Source organism: Arvicanthis niloticus, chromosome 16 (genome assembly GCF_011762505.2).
Source record: "Arvicanthis niloticus isolate mArvNil1 chromosome 16, mArvNil1.pat.X, whole genome shotgun sequence".
Taxonomy (NCBI): Eukaryota; Metazoa; Chordata; class Mammalia; order Rodentia; family Muridae; genus Arvicanthis; species Arvicanthis niloticus.
In genome coordinates, this window is record NC_047673.1 from 7,708,138 (window position 1) to 7,728,253 (window position 20,116).

General features: G+C 52.0%; 1 protein-coding gene across 15 annotated transcripts in view; it reads left to right on the top strand.

The window, feature by feature from the left end:
• Positions 1 to 20,116, top strand: part of Mcf2l (MCF.2 cell line derived transforming sequence like) — a 144,969-nt gene that overhangs the window by 43,457 nt on the left and 81,396 nt on the right. Inside the window, exon 1 of one of the 15 annotated variants that reach the window (XM_034519980.2) lies at positions 5,950 to 6,194. The exons of 12 other annotated variants lie outside the window; for them this stretch is intronic. In XM_034519980.2, the coding sequence (XP_034375871.2) occupies positions 6,104 to 6,194 (91 nt within the window). In that variant the 5' untranslated portion in view covers positions 5,950 to 6,103. Of the gene's footprint in view, positions 1 to 5,949; positions 6,195 to 11,517; positions 11,543 to 20,116 lie in introns of those variants that run through there. 2 more of the 15 variants (XM_034519985.2, XM_076913831.1) reach the window with 2 other exon arrangements.

Below are 20,116 nucleotides of genomic sequence, written 5' to 3' on the forward strand. Positions count from 1 at the left end.
AGTGGATGTGTTGGGCTTTGCGTTTAGGACACACAGAGAAGCAAAATGTCTGCGTGGTTGTCTTAGAGCCCAAGGGTGAGCACCATATTCCTAAGAGATGAGTGTCTTCCCAAATATATGAATTAGAAAGCTGAAACTAGAATCCAGACCTGGATTCCTAACACTTCAGAGGTTCAGACTGTGCCACAGCAAGGGGAGTGAGCAAGACTCTGCTAAGATACAAGGAAACTGCTGCATGAACTTATTTTGGGAGATGCAAATAAGTACACATTACCCCCAGAGAGAACAACAACAGAGCCAAGCATGATTCCATCAACACCCAACTGGAAGACACAACTGGTTTATCACACATATTTAACAGCATGATGGCTATTTATAGGACTGTGTGTGACCCCAAAGCAGCCATATCATTGGAAGGTGTCATGCCAGAATGGTTAGCTTCCCTCGTGGTTGCAAACATGGAGTGCTGCCTTCTGTTAGCCTTCTATCTTCCGCACATTCCGCAAGGCCACATTCAGCAAGGGCTGATTTCAGGGGAGAGGTGTGGGAGAGAGCTGCACTCTCAGATGAGGGTCTGTGACCCTCTCCGTACCCCTGTGAAGGAATTCGAACGGCCTGATTGTGAGTGGTTCTTGTGGGCAGCCACAGCTGTGGATGTAATGGTTGCTTTGCTTGGAGGATAGTGCCCTGCAACATGGGGCTGTTTCTACCATCAGCTCTGCCTCTGTGGGGTGTGTGTGTGTGTGTGTGTGTGTGTGTGTGTGTGTGTGTGTGTGTGTGTCTGTCTGTCTGTCTGTCTGTGTCTCTCTGTCTGTGTATACATGCATGTTCATGTGTTCAGGTACATATGTGGAGTCTAGAGGATAACTTCAGGTGCTGTTCTTCCTGACTCTTCCATTCACCTTGGTTTTGGGACAGGATCTGTCACTGTCCTGGAGCTGGAGGATTTAATTAGGCTTGCTGGCCAGTGAGCCCCAGCGATCCACCTATCTCTGCCACCCAGTACTGGGATTTCCAGTCTGCCCCTCTGTGTCCAGCTTTGTCATGTTTGTTTGGGGGATCAAACTCGGGTCCTCATGCTCGCAACGCAAGCTCTTTGGTACCTGAGCCATCTCCTCGTTCCCGTCCTCGCTGTTGCTGCTTGCTCACCAGCTGTTTGTCCATGGGATGCAGGACAGGCTGAAGTAGAATGAGCCTTCCCAACTGTCCGGATCCTTACTCTAAGGACTCAGAAGAGCCACCCAGCATGGTTTGTGGTGACTCTGACAGTCACAGGCCCAGCAACTGTGAAAGGATTCCTTGCTTGGTTCTCTTCTCAGGAAGGTTGTGGTTTTTCTGAGTTACTTTGCAGAACAGACCCAGACATGAAGGGGGAAAGCACTGTCACAGATAAGGGAGAGGTGTTCTGGTTGGCCAGGTAGTACCTTGCTCCTTTCTCATGAAATATTTCCTATGGCATCTATCCATTTATCTGTCCACCCATCCATAGTAAGCATCTGTTTGTAATGCAGTGCTGCATTACCTGGCTGTAAATGAAGTCACAGTGCCTGCAGGTCATACAAAAAAATACATAGTGTGTGGGTTTGGGGAGATGCCTCAGTGGGTAAGAGCACTCGAAGTGTGAGCATGGAGGCCTGAGTTCAAATCCTTAGCACCCACATAAAAGCCATACATATAATGCATACGTATAACTCCAGTACTGTAGGATGGAGAGCCCGCAGGTCCCAGGAGCTCCCTGGCCATCAGCCTAGCAGAGATGGTGAGCTTCCGACTCAGGGAGACGCTGGGGAAAAGCAGCACAGTGCAGAATGATAGAGTAAGACATCCCTCCCCTGGCCTCAGCGTGTGTGCACATGGGCATGCGTGCGTACACGCACACACACACATGCACACGCGCATGCGCACACATCTGCATGCATACACGCCCACACTCATTCTCTCATTCAAATACACCCACTCACACATGCATCTGCACTCATGCACACACTCATACATGTACACGCACAAAACAAAATACATTAAATGGAATAGAAAAGAGAAAAAACTTACACTAAATGCTGTGCCTAAGGAAATGGTGCACAGGTTCAGAGTATGAGGATGTGGATAGCAACATTTAAGGGCAGAGAACAAAGACTGAAACATCTTTTAAGATTATTTTTATGGATTTATTTTACAAGTGTTTCTTGTGTGTGTGTGTGTGTGTGTGTGTGTGTGTGTGTGTGTGTGAGAGTGTGTGTGTGTGTACCATGTGCCTGGTACCCAAGAAGGCCAGAAGGTGCTGCTCATGATCTTCTGGCACTGGAGTCACTGATGGTTGTGAGCTGTCACGTGTGTGCTGGGAATCGAACCCAGGCCCGCTGGAAGAGCAACAAGTGCTCTTAACCACAGAGCCAGCTCCGCAGCCCTCGGCTGAGAGATCTTACATGTAATATCTTGTAGTAGAGAATGTGAAGGTAAAGATGAAAGTTAATTGGTGAAATACTTAAGCTGCCCCTTATTCACAAACCTAAGGGTGTGAGTGCAGACCCCAATGTCTGGCTGTTACCATGGCTCAGACCAAGACTGTAGGTACTGTTTTTCTAACCTATAACCTGGTTCAGAAGGAAACAGAGTGATCTCTTAGCCACCCAGAGCTGGGAGCATGAGATCACACGGGGCTGTGTTTTGCTGGGGTTGGGGCTATCTGTTAGGCAGGCCATTGTGCTGTTGGTGACTGAGCCTCAATGTCACCTGAACAACTGGGCATCTATATTAGAAGTCTTCCTTCTTGTTAATAAATGGAATGTCAGTGTTTCCTGTCGTTGTCAAAGAATACCTACCTGGGGCAGGGCTGTACACATTACACTTTGGAGAGCACCGTCCTGTCCCCAGGGATCTAAGTGGCACACAGAGAAGCAGTCGGGTGGGAACTGAGAAGCGGATGTTGACTGAGGGAAACATTAGGCATCGTTTGTAACCTAGAGATGAATCCAGCTCCATGGGAGGCTGTTCTGTGCAAACATGACATCATCACAAGGAGGCAAGCATCATGAGCTTTGACGTCTTTGGGGTTCTTAAGCCCCCTCTCTGGGGATACCTGGTGATTTGTAGTGTATCACAGACACTTCAAAGGGGAGGCTAAAAGACATTCTGGGCATTGCAGAATGGAGGGGCTGGGTTTGGGTTTGTAGAAATCCTGCCCACTTAGGCCAAATGCTGGTCCTGCTGCACCCCGTGGCTGCTGACCATCTGGGCTGCTGGGGCCCACTGTGGATGATGGTCTTCTGGCTGATAACACCAGAGCCATCCTCTGGTAGGAGAGTCTCTAGGGCTCTGGCACAGAGGGCTTAGGCTGGAGTTCAGCATACAGCTCTCTAAAGAGACCATAAAGTAAGGGCTTCTGTTCGCCTCAAAGGATCCTCTGTCCTCACCCAAACCCAGAGAGATTCACAAATGCTAGAAGGAAATCAGATATTTGGGAGGAGTCATTCAAGAACGTTTGAAGCAGTCAGTTGGGACACACAGACCCGCCAATTGTTTTCTAAAAGTCACAGAGATTCGGTGGCTCTGGTGAATCTAAACTGGCTTTTCAGCAAATGCCCTGGGTTTTCCTTTACTCCCCCATAATGCTGTTAAAGAAACAAAGCCAGTCCCCAAAGCATAAAATCCAATTTCTCAACGTGAGAGGCAAGCCACATAGCTGTGCTGTTTAACCCGTGAAGTAAAAAACCAGTTTTAAATGTCACTAATGGAACTGTTGACAGGGTATTAGGCTAGGTGGAGAACTGGTGCCCCACACAGGATTCCATCCTGTAAGGATGCTGTCTTTCAAGGCTTGCTTGTCTGTTTTCAGTGCTAGACACTGAACCTGACTTAACACAGAGCAGGCAGGTTTTGAACACTTAGCTGCATGCCCTGGACCTGGGTGTGCGTGCAAGCATGGTTGTGTGTGTGCATAGGTGTGTATGTGGAGAGTGTTCATGGGTGTGTGTGTGTGTGTGTATGTGTGCACATACGCACATGCAGGTATTACATGTGGATGTTGGAGGGCAAGCTCAGGTGTTGTTCCTTGGGAGACGTTTACATTATTTTTTGAGACAGTGTCTCTTGTTGGGACCTGTGGCTTCCTGATTAGGTTATGCAGGCTGGCAAGCCGTCCCAGGTTCCACCTCTCTCCTCCTCCCATCTTTCTTAGTGCCATGATTGCAGGCTTTGCTATGGCTCCTGCCCAGTCTCCCAGGACCAGGAGGCTGCATCGTGTAGATAGAAGAGAGTAAGCTGTGAATGGAGACCACAGCCCAGCCCAGGTCAGCTCCGTTCTTTTCTTTTTCTTCCCTTCCCTTTCTTTTTTTTCTTTCTTTCTCTCTCTTTTTTTTTCCTTTTGAGGCAGGGTTTCTCTGTGTCACCTGATTGCCCTAGAATTTCACTCTGTATACTAGTCTGCCCTTGAACTCCTGAAACCTGCTGGCATTAAAGGCGTATGCTACCTTACCCAGCTCAGGACAGGTTCTTGAAAACTGTTTTAATGACATTTTAAAAACACATGAGAAGACAGACCTGGCCCAGGCACACTTGGTGGAGATAGTGCTGAAAGGGAAACTGTCGGTGGTGTGCAGGCTCTGCCTTACTCAACGCTGGGCTCATGGCCCCAGAGCCACAGTGTGCACCCTGTGCTACCTTGTCACTTGACTGTGGTGATGCAGAGGTGAGGCACAGGCCAAGCAAGGCCAGCCAAGCTTTTCCTCCTGGTTGGCTAATGGGTTTTTTCTTCATGTCTGTGACATGAGGGCCATATCCTTGTGTTTGTCTGTGGCCCTGTCTGCTGGGTTTGGGTGTATAAGGTAGAAGGAGGGAGGGGCTGCTGGCTCTTCCAGCCCAGCTAGCTACATTCATCTGTCATGCTCAGAAATGGGTCTAATAAGAGACTTCTGCATAGAAGCTATGTCTTGGGATACTGACAGTGAGGGCCTTCACTACCTTCTTATAGCTGGAAGCACTTACCCCCTATCCCATGAACCCCACGAGAGGACAGGTGGTAAGCAAGTCCATGTGCACACAACCGTAAGTGCACTTGAGAAATCAGAGGCCAATTAAACATTGTTCTGCTGCAAATGTGACTCTGTTCCTTGCGTGGACTTTTGAGGCAAGAGGGGCGTGGTGCAGGTCTTTGGGAACTCACCTGACTCCAGCCCTGGACACTGTCTCCTGTGCCTGGACTAATAAGGTTATTGAAGATGACCATGGACAGTGTTAATTGTTTGGCAGGCTTGTGTTATTCTGGTGCTCAAATGACGTGCCTGAGTGTCAGACCTGAGGGTCTGAGCCCTAGGATGTGCCCGACACATGGAGTCAGACAGTGGCTCCCAACTTAGCTGTCACTGGAAACCCCGGTGCTGTCCCTTTGCTGTCCCTCCGAAGCAGCTGTGGGCACCAGGGCAGAGGTCAGTAGCCGCTGGCTTGGGAGGCTCAGCGTGTCCCATGGAAAGTGTCCCTGCCAAGCTGGGCGCCTCACGGTTTCCTCTGCTGAGGGCTGGACAGCAGACTGGGAAACTTCCCGATTTATTTCAGTAAGTTTGCAGCCAGCCCCTCCCTTCCTCCTGGTTTGTAGTTGTTTGTTTGAACTTGAGACTTCCTGAAGCCTGGAAGGTGTTTCTGCCCGGAGCAGCTCCCTGACATTTGCAGCTCTGTCCACACAGCCCCTGTCTAAGGAAGGAAGCGACCAGAACTCACGCACAGATGGGCGGGCTCAGCCATTCTCACTTGGTCTCCAGCAGCGGGGGCATCCTGCACCCTCAGCCTCCATCTGCGAGAGGAGCAGCAGGTGTGGAGCCTCTGGCTTGGAGACTGAGCGGGGAGGCTGGGAGCCCAGGAGGCCATTTGACCCCATTCTCTCTCATGACTTGGTAAAACTCAAGGTCACCGGGACATCAGCACCTGTTTCTCGTGACAGCTTAGCACCCAGGTGTGTCCTGCAAGTTGTTGGTGCCTCCACAGCTTCTGACTGACCTAGTGAAGACCTCTAGGCCTTGGGAGCCCAAGGGCTCTTTTGGGCTGACACGTGTACTGGTCCTGAGAAGTCACTGGGCCTCTGCATCAGAGATTCAACTGTCAGGGAGACAACGCAATGGCAGAAAAGGGTGTGTCCCGGGGGGCCGGGCGGCGGTTCTGGTCACTACCAAGGAAGCGTCGGGGAGCACCGGGGCGCCACAAGCCAGGTGAGTCAGGAGGAGTGACAACTCCCTGGGGACTTAGGACAAGTGTCCCCTCTAGACAGGAACTTTCTTGTGATGATTCAACACTTTAAAATTTTATGAGTGGTGTTTGCAGGACTCTTAGAAATCTCTAGTGAGCTATGGGGCATCCTGGCTCAAAGCAAAGATGGTCTGGGTGTGGAGTCTGGCTTCATATGAGCTTCCTTTGTCTTCTGGTCTGAGGACCTGGCTCAGAAGTTGTGGTGGTGCGGGTCCTGGGCAGACAGTGAAGACATGGCCACGATGCACTGTCTGGAGGGCCAGTGGGCTTGCTCCCAGGTTGAACAGGCCATCCAGGTTCCCAACAGCCCTGCTGTCATGGCAGCTATACCCCACCCCCACCCCACTCCCAATTCAGTTTCTCTTTGGAGCAGGCACACTTGCTCAGCCAGTTTAAATTCTCAATCTCAGACTAATGTTTTACAAATTAACATCCGGAGAAGTGGGAATGTTCCAGGGGCTGGAGTTAGTGCCTGAGGCTGAGTTCTGGTCCTGGCAGAGAACACAAGAGTGCTCCCCAGGAGCCTGGGACCACCGCGGATGTTGCCAGGGAGTTGGGTGCTCTCTGACCTCAGGCTCATGTAGCATCCCCAGTCAGCTGTAGTTCCCTGGGCTCCACTGTGCCCCACTGTAGACATAAAGGACCAGCGCCTCCTGGTGTCCATCTTAAATTTGCACGCGCCAGGGGAAGGGCAAACAGTCCACTAGGAGCTAGCCTGTTGGGACCACAGGCTGCAAAAGGGGGTAGCCATTTAAGGGTCTATGATCTAAAAAATTCATCCTGTTTCCCAACCCAGGATTCAGCTCCTGAGGATACCTCATGAGCCAGCATGGGCACCGCAGGGTAGAAGAGGGCCTTTGCCCTCCTGTGTGGGTATGGAAAGTTTCCCTAACATGGTGGGCCAGGCCAGGCCCTGCTAGATTGGCACAGATAACCTGGGCTGAGGGACCAGGTCCCTGGGCACCTTATCAAACCCTCTGACACCTGCCCAGAACAGTGCCAGGAAAGAGTGGGACTGGGGTGTGACAGAGGCCAAGATAATCCTGGCACCTGCTAGGTGCATCCCAGGGTGCTCAATCCCTTCTTACCAGCAACCCCCCACCTTCAGGCTCTAAGCATGGATGTGAGAAGACTCTCCAAACACTCCCTCACAATATGGGGTATTCTGGACCATGCTTGAGGATTACTCGAATGTCACTATTCCTGGACCACCAGCACCATCTGTCTGGTTTGGCTGTTGAGGGTGTTGATATCCATTTTGGGGTGCCCTCCTGGCTCTGCCTCCCCATCTGTGTCTCAGTGGGGTCTGTCTGATGATCTCCCCCATGGTGCAAGTGCATCTTAGACAGGTGCAGCTCAGTGCAGTCAGATGGCTCTGACAGGTGCTGCTGGGAGCAGGTGCAGCAGCTCACTACATGCAGGTCACTGCATGCAGCTCAGGTTTATGCAGTTCAGACAGCCAATAGCTTGCTTGCCCATGCTTAGCACCTGCGCAGGCAGTAAGCCGTGGAGCCCATTTTTCTATGCGACATATCTTTTTGAACGTGGAGCCTTTCCAAGGGCTTGCAGCCATCTACTTAAGTATCATCAGAGGTGAAGTCCTGGCCAGTGCTGTGACACAGAGTTAGAGTTATGAGAAAGGGCAGGTGATGGGGTTGCCGTGTCATGAACAAAGGGTGAAGACGGGGCAAGGGGCGGGTTATCTGGACTGGCGAGGGCGTTGGGCAGAGCTGCTGTTCTCCTCCCAGAAGTCCATGGGGGACGACTTACTGGAGATTAGTAGAGTGTTTCACTTGAGTATGGCAACCCTGTACCATGGCAGCAGACTTGATGCAATTCTAAATGGGAGAGCAAGGCCAGAGACACAGGTGCCCACCTCGGCAGCATGGCGGCCCAGAGGCTGCCTGTGCCGGGGGCATGCGAGGGAGGCTCTACCAGGCACCCCCATTAGAGCACTGTGGGTCCTCTTTAGTTGACACTTCTTGATGAACAATGGGACAGTTAAGAAGCCTTATGCACCACACAGTGGAGGGAGCACAGGAGCATCTTGGGGCTCCGGGGCCGACAGTGTTGGTTTGGGGAAGAGTCTCACTCTGAGTGTGGATTTGCCCTTCACAAGCTCAGTACAAAGTGGGACCCCAGTTGTACACTCCATTTCCCTAAAGCTCCCACGCTGGGCTGCAGCTGTGCTCAGGAGCCCCACCCAGGCAGACCTCCTGAGAGCATGACCTCTTGACAGTTAAACATTACCCATCACCTGGGTAGTGAGTGCTGATCAGGACACAGTGGACACTTGGGATCTGTGACACCTTGTGGCCTGGGTGGGTGTGGCCTCCTGCAGCTTCTCAGCGCTGCTAGGCCCTATCTGGCCCTACCCCCTCCCTACTGCCCTGCACACATATCCATTCAGCGTGTGCTGGTCTCTACATGTGCACAGACCTCCAGGCACTGCTGCCGTGCTGTTTCCACTGGGCCGAGCATTAACAGAACTCAGGTTCAAGGTAGAGCATGAGTCACAGTCGGCCTTCCCACACCTCTCCCCTGTGGTAAATGATAGTGTGGGGGGAGAGCATTGCTGAAAGTTATAATTTCCCGATAAGCCAGAAGTGCGGTGTCATCAGTTTATACAGAAGTTAGGGTTGATCTCCTGGCCATCAGCCTTCACAGAGACACTGGAAAGCAGAGCCCGATAACACAGTGGGGGTGTCCCCCTGAAACCCCATCTTATTAGGAATCCAGACAGTCTCTCTGTAAAAACATGTTTGAGCCTGGCACAGACAGTTTTAAACAGAGCCAGAACTAATTAAAAGGAGCAGATAAAGGCCTGTGAAGATGCTTCAGCCGCATAAGCTCCAAGATCAGAGTGTGGATTTCCAGAACCCATGTAAAAGCCAGGCAGGCATGGCGGCTGCCTGTAATCCCAGCACCGGGGTCCCAACAGCAAAACAAGCAAAGTCCAAAGACTAGGTGCATTGTTGAGCCTTGTGGGCAGAACCATCAGACACAGCGGCCCTGCCTCAGTGAACAACGTGGAGATAAATGGAAGAAAGTGCTCTGTGTCCACTTGTGGCCTCTGAGTGCACCTGCAGGCACACAGGAACGCGTGCACACATGCACACTCCACAGGCAAAAATACCGCAGAGATGGCTGGGGTGCGTGGGTTGTGCTGATCACTTACGTTTGAGCTTCTGGGGAGCGAAAATGAAAGGTGGGGAATGGTGGTAAAGTCAGGTGCAAAGGAAAACTGTTCTGTAGTGAATTTTGGGAGAATCCTTTTCTTTAGCAGTTTACACACATTTGTAAGAACTCTCAGTAGATACCATGTCTGAATTTTTTTTTCTTTCTTTAAGAAAATTTGCGTTCTTAGGTCGATGTTCATGGCAGCCAGCTAGAAATATTAAAACCTGTGTGTTCAGAAGGATTTCACCCAGGGTCACACTGTAGTTACAGTGTTGCTGACCAGGAGAGGCCCCACTGCAGGTTAGGACTACATATGTCCCCGTTGGTTGCTGTGAGGCAGGTGGCCTTCCTATACCAGATGCACAGCCCAGGACTCACCGTGTTGTAGAAGATAGACATATTATTGAAAGCGGGAACATCCAGAATGAGGCTAGACCACTGATGTGATGGTCCTGCCCATAGGCTAGTCAAAGCAGGGACATCCGGTATGAGGCTAGACCACTGGTGCAATGTGGTCCTGCCCATAGGCTAGTCAAAGCAGGGACATCCAGGATGAGGCTAGTCCACTGGTACGACAGTCCTGCCCATGGGCTAATTAAAGCAGGAACATCTAGTGTGAGGCTAGTCCACTGGTGTGTCAGTCCTGCCCATGGTCATTTATATCCACACTCCTGGCTTCCATGCTTCAGAAGTTAGAGCCAGCAGAAGGGCGTGGCCATCCTGCTCTAACTCTAAGCAAGCTTGCTGAGGGTCGGGGGAGGTGGGAGGAGGCTCTCCTTTGATTTATTGGGCTTTTGTTCACTGGGGAAACACTGGTGAGAGACATTTCCTCACAGTGCTCCTAGAACTTGTTTGTAAGAAGGCGTTTCCTGCTCTGAGGAAATCTGGGGATTGTTATCAGTTTTAAATTTTCAGGCAGCTTGCTTGAAGGTAGTAATTCTGTGATAACTAGATATAGATGCTGTCGGTTTAGCCAGAGTTGGGAAGGACCTCCTGACCAGTTCCTGACTTCCCCAGGCCACCACTTTGCCTAGACTGAGGCCAATGCCAGGCTGGAGAGACTCAGAAACCCCCTCCCCGCTATGCTAGGGTCCCTGTGGGCTCTCTTTGGGGTCTCTGGGGTCTCGGTCTCCGTGGGGTGCCTATGTGTTATCTTGGGGGGCAGGGTGCCTGTGGAGCCTCTGCTCTTGAGGAATGTGTAAGTACCCAGGCCCTGCTCTGCCCACAGTGTGAATTTGCTCACCTTGGGGAAATGGTGTCCTTGACATCTGAGTGGTGGAGGTTGCCAGTCACTAGATTTGAACTCTCTAAGTAGTGGTGACCTCGCTGTGTTCTGCTGGTTGGGTTCAGGAGTTCATCTCTACCGATCCCTGGGCAGACAGGTGAGTTTTCCAACTGCCCCTCCGTCCACAGAAGCTTCACCCACTTCTTCAGGTCCTGACCCTGTAAGAGTAGATTGGCCTTGTGAGCACGTGTCCTGCTCTCCAGTGCTGTCTGCACGCTGGATGGGGGCTATTCTCTGTACGCCAAGCCTCTAATGTCAAATGAAATACTGGGGAAAGGAAGGGACCAGGCAGACACAAACACACACACACCTCTGTCTGTTCCTTTCCTATAAGGAACGAGGCTTGAGCTGATGCCGCAGCCTCTTCTTTGGACACCAAGGAGCCCTCTAACCTCTTGCTGGTGTGCGCTGCTGACCCTACTCGACTCCCTACCCTGGGAAGGGTAACTCTGTTTTGTCCATCACCGTAAGTGGAAGTTGTTCCCAGTTGAGTCCCTGTGCCTCACGCTGGCAAGAATGGCTTGATTGTTCTTTTCCCAGAGCTGCTTGCAGGCTGCTTCAGCCTGAAGTCCCTGAGTAAATATGCAGGGTGGGGTGAGGAGGGGATGTTAGTCTTGTGAGGGCAATTACCTTGCAGGCTCCATCCTGGTTAACGGTGAAGTGAAAGTGAAGCTTGAACACGCCTGCAGTGGGTGAGTGCAGTCAGGTGCTTCGGGTGCCTGGGGACCAGAGGTACATGCAGGGTGGCCATGGCACACAGACGTCCTGTCCGGATCTCTGTGGCAGAGATGAAACTCTACTACATGTACTCTGAGTGGTGCTCCTGGCTACACTCTCTGGCTGAGGGTGAGTCCTGGGGTCCTCCGAGGGAGTGGGCACATTGTGCAGCCTGGGTGCTCCGTGGCTGGTGTTTTGTTGATGAGAGAAGTGGTCTCTCCAGTTCCTGTGTCCCCTTTGGACCTGAGGCCACTAGGGTGGGACCTGGAGCACATGAGTTGCCACCCCGTAGTTGTCACTGGATTATTTTGCAATATTGGCTACCAAGAGGAAAGAACATTCTGAGGCTGGTGAGTGGAGGAACTCCATGCCACCAAGCTGCCTTCGTGAGTGGCTCTCTGGAGAGCTACAAGATCACAGAGCATCTGTCAGAGCATGTAGAGGGTCCTTCCCTTAGCCTTGAGCCCAACCTCCTGCAGACAGAGTGAGCATCACTTTTCTTTTTTCAGGCCTGATCCCATCTTGTCTGTCTGATGTGGACCTGGGATCTTTGAAGGTTAGAGGACAGGCCATGGCTTGGCATTTGACAGAGTTCATTGTTGCACGTGGTGTAACTGCTGAGACGGTGGAGAGGGGTGGTTGTCAGAAACACTGCTCAGGGCCTGAACGTGTGGGAAGTGTCTCTGTGGACAGTGAGAGAGAAGGCTCAGCAGAGATGGCCACTGTCAGTCCTGTGCACACTCAGCCCCCGACCCCCAAGGGCTTTCCTGTGCGTTTTGTGACTCCTAAGAGGCTAGGAGGGTGTTTACCATGCTACTGCGGCTACGGTGGCACTCACAGGAGAGGCTCAGGAGGGGACACATCCCTCTGCCACAGGGCATTTGCTCATGAGTGCAAGCCAACCATATAGAGCCCCTAGTGACCTAGGGAATCAGCCAGGACATCTGACTCTTGAGAAAGAGGCTTGGAAGGGTGGCCAGTGGTGCAGATGAGGCTTTCACACTCAGTACCACAGCCCAAAGGGACATCTGTGTCAGGACCGGGGCTCTGTGAATGGGGCCCATACGCCAACCAGCTCTACTGGGAATTTTCATCTGTCTGTCTGTAAAGTAGGAATACCCTTTCCTTCTGGAAAGCTGAGGCTGGGGAGTTGTGTGGTCTCTGAGGATAAAACTCTAGGTTGTGTGAACAAGCCCATGTTTGGACAAAGAAATCTTAGATGTTTGACAGAGACCACTATGGGTCTATGATGTGAGATCACCTTAGCAACCATCCATGGGGTCTTGAGAGTCTGTGGACATGATGGGGCACCAGAAACCATCCGTGTCAAGAGCAGAGGCTGGGCCATGGGCATGATCTGCTCATCATGTTCAGATCACAGTGTGCAAACACCCTCCTAGAGCTGTCCTGCTGCTGCTGCGGGGACACTCACAGAGGGATGTGCTGCCACCCAGGGTCCCTGAAGCATGGCGTTCCTTCAGAGCTTCCCAGGAGCAGTGTCTAAGCGAGCAGCTGTCAACCTTCCTCACGCCGTGACCCTCACTCAGTACAGCTCCTCATGTTGTGGTGACCCAACCATAGCATCGTGTTTGTTGCTACTTCATAACTATAATTTTGTTTGAAATATGATATAAATATCTGTGTTTTTCAATGGTCTTAGGCAACCACTGTTGAAAGGATCATTGGACCCTCAAAGGAGCCAGGACCCAGAGGTTGAGAACCACTGGTCTAAGCTGACAGAATGGAGTCAGAGGCATAGGCCTGGCTGCCTGCAGGCTCTTATGTGGTAGCAGGGGGCTTAGGAACATGGCCTAAGCCCTAACACGTTCCCTCCTGTCTGCATGGACCACCAGGGATGCTAGCACACGACTCTGCTCGTGCCCACCTTCACTTTGTTTTTCTATAAAGCGCAGCTTCCCCTGTGTTTCTGGTGCCCACAGATGTGCTGCCTCAGAGCAGGGGTGAAGGCTGCTTGCTTGCTCTCTCTCACGTGGCAATAAAGCCCACAGACAGTGCTGCCTCAGAGCAGTGCTGCTTGCTTGCCCTTTTACCAGGCTGCTGGGAGGGAAGCCAGAGTCAGAAGCCTAACAGGAACTGAAACTGTCCTTCTGCTGCCTGGCAGAGTCCTCCCAAAGCATGGAAATTTAGCTCCTCCTCCCAACGATTGCAAGGAAGGGCTGAGGAGGAGACCGACAGACAGCCTGTAGACACTGCCAGCCCACCCAAGGGCCCGTCACACCCACCCTAACCCAGGTGTGCACTGCATTTGGTGTTCTTTTTGTGATGCAGATGAGAAAAGTTGAGGCCTTTAAGCTAGCTTTCTCATCCCGGCCTGATGGGGCAGGGGAGGGTGTTAGGTTGTTCACAGAAGTGCATAGAAACTAGAAAGTGAATAAAGCCCTGGGCTCCTAACACCCTCCCTCCAGGACTAGGAAGGGGCAGGTGAGATGTAGGTATACCTGGCCAGTATGGAGGGCCCCACCCCATTACCACAGAGCCAGTCTCTGAACCACCATAGTTGACTTAAGAGAAGGAATTGATCAACTTGTAGCCAAAGTGGAACAAGATCCCCAAATAACATGAGCCTTTTGCACACCTGGGCGAACTTGCAAGGCAAAGGAAATCACTTTGTTCTGTGTCTGCAGAGCCCCTTGGGGGTGTGACAGGGCTGGGGAGGGGAGCTTTCCCCACCGCCCAGCGTGTGGCCATGGCTCTCCAGCACATTGGGTGGCTGTCCTCGACTCTGAGACGTTCATTGTGACTCAGAGCAAATGTGACAGGGTCCAGAAATAGATATTTGCTGTTTGCCATGTGGGCACAGCAGCTTCTGGGCTCTATTTACATTCTCTGTCTACTATGTTTGTTTTTGTAATATATGGCAAGAAAATATTGCTAGATCAGCCTTAAGGGAGTCCACCTGCTACCATAAAACACACACCTTCCACGTGTGAAAGAACTGGAGGGCGCGTGATGGGGCAGTCATTCTATGCTTTGGTGCCCTGGTAGAGCCAGGCCTTTTCCCTTAGGCTCCTGGGTGCCTGCGATTCTGTGAAGCACCTCTGTGTGTGTCCATGTGGCACTCTTACCCCAGAAAGACATCTCTATGGCAAGGGAGGAACAAGCTAGGGACCCAGGTCCTGTCCTTACTCTTAGATGCTGTGCCACAGTTTTAGGAACTGAATTTACCTCCAAACAGTGACAACCAGCAGCCTCATCAACGTTTAAAGAGAGGGGTGGCTTGTGCTGGTGTCAGCCCTACTGGGGGCTGTCAAACTGTGAGCTCTGCCAGGACAGTGGTCTTTAAGGAAGTCTGTTTTGTCAAGGACAGAAAGTAAAGAGCCAGGGTTATAGTCCTATTTAAATTGTTTACCTGATCTTGATTTAACTTTGGTAAGTGGTATCTATCAAGAGACCCATAGCCAGACATTAGGCAGAGCTGGAGAATCCTGTGGAAGAGGAGGAGGAAGGATTGTAGGAGCCAGAGAGGTCAGGCACACCATAAGAAAACATAAGAGTCAATTAACCTGGGCCCATAGGGGCCCACAAAGACTGAACCACCAACCAGAGAGCATGCCTGGGACAGACCTAGGCCCTTGGCACACAGGTAACAGTTCGGCAGCTTGTAATAAAATAGCTCCTAAAAGCAGCAGCAGGAGCTGTCTCTGACTCTGTTGCCTGCCTTTGGATCCCTTTCCCCTAACTGGGCTGCCTTATCTAGTTCAGTAGGAACTAGGCCACATACCTAGTCTACTGCAACCTGATAGGCCCAGCGCAGGATGATAACCTCAGGAGTCCTTCCCTTTTTTGAGGAGAAAGGGAGGATGGAGGATGGGAGAGGGAGGGATTGGGAGGAGTGGAGGAAGGGGAAGTTTTCAATCAAGATGTAAAGTAATTTAATTAATAAAAAAAGAGTAAAAAGACAGGTAATAAAACCAGCAGGAGAGCTCATCCCGGACACCTCACATGGTATAGAAACATGCACCACCAGATGGTGTTGCCCAGGAAACAATGGCCGTCCTGTGACGTACTCCTGAGCTGGGCCACTCTCACAGCTACCAGGAAAGAGAATCTGAGGGAAGAAACCTGTGTGATGATGAGACAGAATGAGGAAACTGACATCACACTTCTCTGGTCGGTCCAGGGGATGCTCGGCTTTGCTTGTTTATCCGTTTAGTCAGTGACTTATGTACTTGGGGCCTCAGGCCTTAACCTGTGTGCCCATCAGGACTCCACTGCGGTGCCATTTAGCCCACGGGCATAGTGCCTTGTTAAAATCTCTCTGTCTCTCCGGTAGCATTCACACCATTTCCTCAAACAGGGAAATGTCACCCTATCCACAGAAGAGATCTGTCCACACTTGCTGGGGACCACGACTCCCCAGGGACATGTTCAGACCTATGTGGCTCTTCTTGCTTCTGCAAGGTCAGGACTGGACGTGAGGTATGCTCAGTCCACTGCTGTCCACTGCTGCTTCTCTACTGACCTTCTACAAGTTTTCAAGGACTCACCCCTCTTCATCCAGAGTCCTTGAGTGCCGGGGCAAATACTGGAAGCCAGTGCACCCTTTGGGAGACTGAGTGTTGGGCCAGTGGCTGAGCCTGGGGAAGTGACATGAGACATGGATCCCAGTGGATCACCCCCTCCACATAAATGAAACCATTGTCAAGTGTGTTAGGGGGAGGGGCACACAATCCCCACCCCCACCCCACACACATTTTATAGCCATCAGACCATGTTGTATTGTGCTGTTTTGCTGATAACAGGGGAACCTCTGAAACCTGAGCAGTTAGTTTCAGCTCTGGGTTTTAAAAGTGATGACTGTGGCGCTGTGTTTGAGCTCTAACAAGATAACAGAAGATGCTTCCTCTCAACAACAGGTGTGCATCTCATAGGTGACACACAGAGATTAGACCAAGTAAATGCAGGTCCTGCCCACACGACAGCATCGGCTCTCCTTTCATAGGCACCAAGCCAGGTCCCAGGGCTGCACTGTCTCAGTTCCCCTGAAGAAGCCCAGGGCCTCAGTAAGATGGCAGACGTCATCACCTGCTCTGCCTTTGAGAGAGTAGGGAGAAGAAGGATAGAGGGAGGGAGGCAGTCCTAATGTGGGGAGGCCACACTGGAGGATTGTGTTGGTAGAGGCAGAGGAGACTCCATTGATGGGTGGGGCAGACAGGCATCTGAGCAAGGCAGCAACTTGTTTGTGTAGACACGAGGCAGCAGTGCCAGACACGTAGCTGTGCTCATGGACGATCTCAACCCATGGGCTTTAGTGTCAGTCCCAGCTCAGAAACCTGAGTTTACACAAGGTTATCTTGGGGCTTTATGAGGAGTTGGGACAAGAGGTCTTTCAGGAAATCTCGGATTTGGGGACAGAGGAGCCCTTGCTTCGGCCCCACCTGGATTCTCTTGTCACAGGTACAGTGTGTCTGTATCTGATGTGTTACTTGCTGGCTTCTAGGAAGTTCTTGCATGTTGACCGATGGAAGGGAACTTCCCAAGAGAGAAACTAGCGAAGAGCAAAAAACCTGCTGGACCCTGATTTGAGGGGAGTTGTGTCCGGCATTGAAGAAAAGTTGGGAGTGCGGTGGGGGCAGGAGTGCGGTGGGGGCAGGGGTGCGGTGGGGCAGGGATGAGGGATGAAGGGGAGATAGGAAGAAACTGTGCCCCTGGGAGGGAAATCAGAGTGCACTGGCCCAGAATGCCGTCAACACAAGGGGATGGTGCAAATCTGACAGGCACGGTCTGAAATCCAGGAAGCCCCACAGGGGGTTTGATTCCTTATTGCAGCCATTAAGACTGGCACATGAGAAAGAAGCCAGACTGTGGGCACAGCTAACATGAGGGACTTCTCAGGCCCTTGGTTCTGAGGACCCAGAACAGATGGCCTCAGGCTCACCTCTCCGGCACTGTCTTTTTTTCTTGAATAAAGAAAATCTTAGGAGTGCCACCTCGGGATGTGCTGAGTGTGTGTCTGGAGATGCCAGATGTGTGTTCAGTGTTGGGTGAGTTTCTTACATGAGGGCAGATTTAGGCAGGGGCTTCGTGACTGCTCTGGAGGCTCAAGGGGTCCCCTTCTCACATAAATATGTTAGCTGCGCTTGTAAAAATGTTTGAGGGAGGGAAAATACTTTTAACATTTGGAAACACTTAAACTCTCCTTTAGATGCAGCTGTGTGGGCTACCCACCTCTCTGGAGGATACAGTGCCAGCCAGAGCTGCGGAAGTCTGTGGAGGCCATGCCACGCCTCTTACCTCAGGGAGTAAGCAGAGCGGTAGAACCAGGGTCACATCCTCTTGCTCAGGACCCTGCTGTGGCCTCCTGGGTCACCGGCAGCGTACAGCCCTCAGGCCCTTTCCTTCTTTTACCTTCTCTCCACACAGCAGCACTGCCCATCCCAGGGCCTGGGGGTCAGTGCTGGCCCATTGTCTATGACCAACCATGATTCACACACCCCAGAGTATCACCCTCTTGACCTGTGAGAATGCTATCCTCCCCAGCATAGAGCGGCTCACAGAGGCACATGGGGAATGTGGCTGGTGGCCAGCAGACGGGGCCTGAGGCCACTGGTGCCAGAGCCTATACTTTGCTAAAGACCACGTCCATTTGCACAGTGGGATGGATGAAAACACAACATAGAGGAGTCATGATGGTGCCCTGTGCACGCTTGGTGCCCACCAGGCACTTTTCCCCTGGGCTTCATGGCTGCCACCTCTCTGTCGGCTTTCAGCCTATCTATGGCTCTGCCCTCTTCAACCTCTTCTTCCCTCCCCTGTTTGGCCACTGTCTCCCCTGGGCAGCTGTGAGGAGACCTGGGTAGATTCTGCCATCTGTTTCCAGTTCTGGGCTGCTTACCTATGGAAGGTACACCCTGGATGGTGACCTCTGCAGACCGTTCCAGTCCAACATAGATGTGAATGAGATTGGGGGACAGAGAAACTGATGTCAGCTAGTCGTGTCCTCTGCTCCAGAAGTGATAGGGCTTCAGCTGCTTCCCACCCTTCCACCACACCCTGGTGTCTGTCACTGGTGATGGAAATGGGGAGGCAGTGGGCAGGCATGGCAGGACCAGCCTCCACACGGCTGGAGCAGCAAGGACCACAGGCATGTTCTTGATGCCTTCTTCTGACTCTGCACTGCACAGCCTTACCCGGTTCTACAGGAGCATCCTTGTTCCCCAGCTCCCGCCAGAGCCCAGTCACCTGCTTCCTCTCTTCCCTAGGTCCCCAGGATTGATTGAGCTTCTCATTTTGAGCACTGCTCTGTAGTGAAGAGGCGGGTAGCCTTAAGAGGAAAACACACTCACTTAGAGGGGAACTGAGAATAAAAATGGAATTTAAAATATATGTTACTTTTATGTATGTGAACGTTTTGCCTGCACGTATGTCTGTGCACCACATGCATGCCTGGTGTCTGCAGAGGCCAGAAGAGGGCACCAGGTCTCCAGGGACTAGAGTTATGGATCAATGTGAACCCCTACTTGGGCGCCGAAAATTGAGCCCGAGTTCTCTGAAAAGCAGACGGTGTGTTCTTAACTGCTAAGCCATCTCTTCGGCCCTGGTAAGAATGGAATTTTTGAAAATGCTGTTCTCTAGCTGGCTGTGAGCTTCTCTGATGTTGAAGGAGTGGCCCCTGCACCCTCCTCTTTCCTGTTAGTCTTATTAGCTACTGAGTGCTGTATGCGCATGCACCTGCCCTTCCACCTTCCTGGCCCTTCCTCCTCAATCCCCTGCCCCTGTTCCTTCCCGCCTTCCACTTTCTCTCCTACTACCTGGCCCTCATCCTGTTCAGCACTTCTGTCTCCACCTTTGTGCTGTATACCTTCTGGCCCTCCAGCTATCCCTTTCTTCCCCCACCCCCATGTGCCAGACAATGGAACCGAGCCAGATAGCACCCACTTCATGGCTTTCCTTGTACACAACATGAGTTATTTTCAGTGTGCATACAGCTTCCCATGCTCATCTCCTTCCACCAGCATCCTCTCCCCTCAACCCTACCCCCATGGATGCAGATCTGAGTAACCTCAGGCAGCATGGAATCCAGGTTTCCATCCACCTGCCCACGGCCGTCCACACAAGCTGTTGTGTTTCTGTCTGCACAGCCCAGCTCCGTTGGCCTGAAATCCTGGGCCTCACCCTTCTGCCACCCCCACGAAACTTCAGCACAGACCTTCAGACACACCCTGGCAGCTGGGTGGACCTGATCAGCTCTCACTATCCCGGGTAGATCCAGGCCACCAAAGGAAGCTGGCCCTGCTGGGTCATGACCTGCAGCCAGGGCCACTCCCACAGGGCTGTTACACTGCTGGGCTGTCTCTCACTCCACTCACCCTGCTGCAGCAGCTGTATATGAGTCCTGCAAGACCATGGAATCCATCATGTCCTGAGTAGGGAGACCCAGGCAGAGCAACTCCCCACTTCTCACCAACCTGGAGTCCGGAGTTTCCTTCAGTACTCTCAGGTGGGTCCTGAGACTGAGACCGCAGGTCCTTTAGGGGACTTTGGGGTTTTTTGTGAACCATCCTGAAGCTGGCTCTTGTGACTGCAGTGAGCCTCAGCTTCCGGGCTTGGGACGTGGACAGGTTTAGGGGTACAGAATCTGATAGCACTGTCCGGGGAGTCTTGTCTGACACCTGAGCAGAGGTATCCCCCCTGCCCCACCCCTGCTGTTCCTGTGGCCAGGGTGCCTGGTGTGCCAGGAGC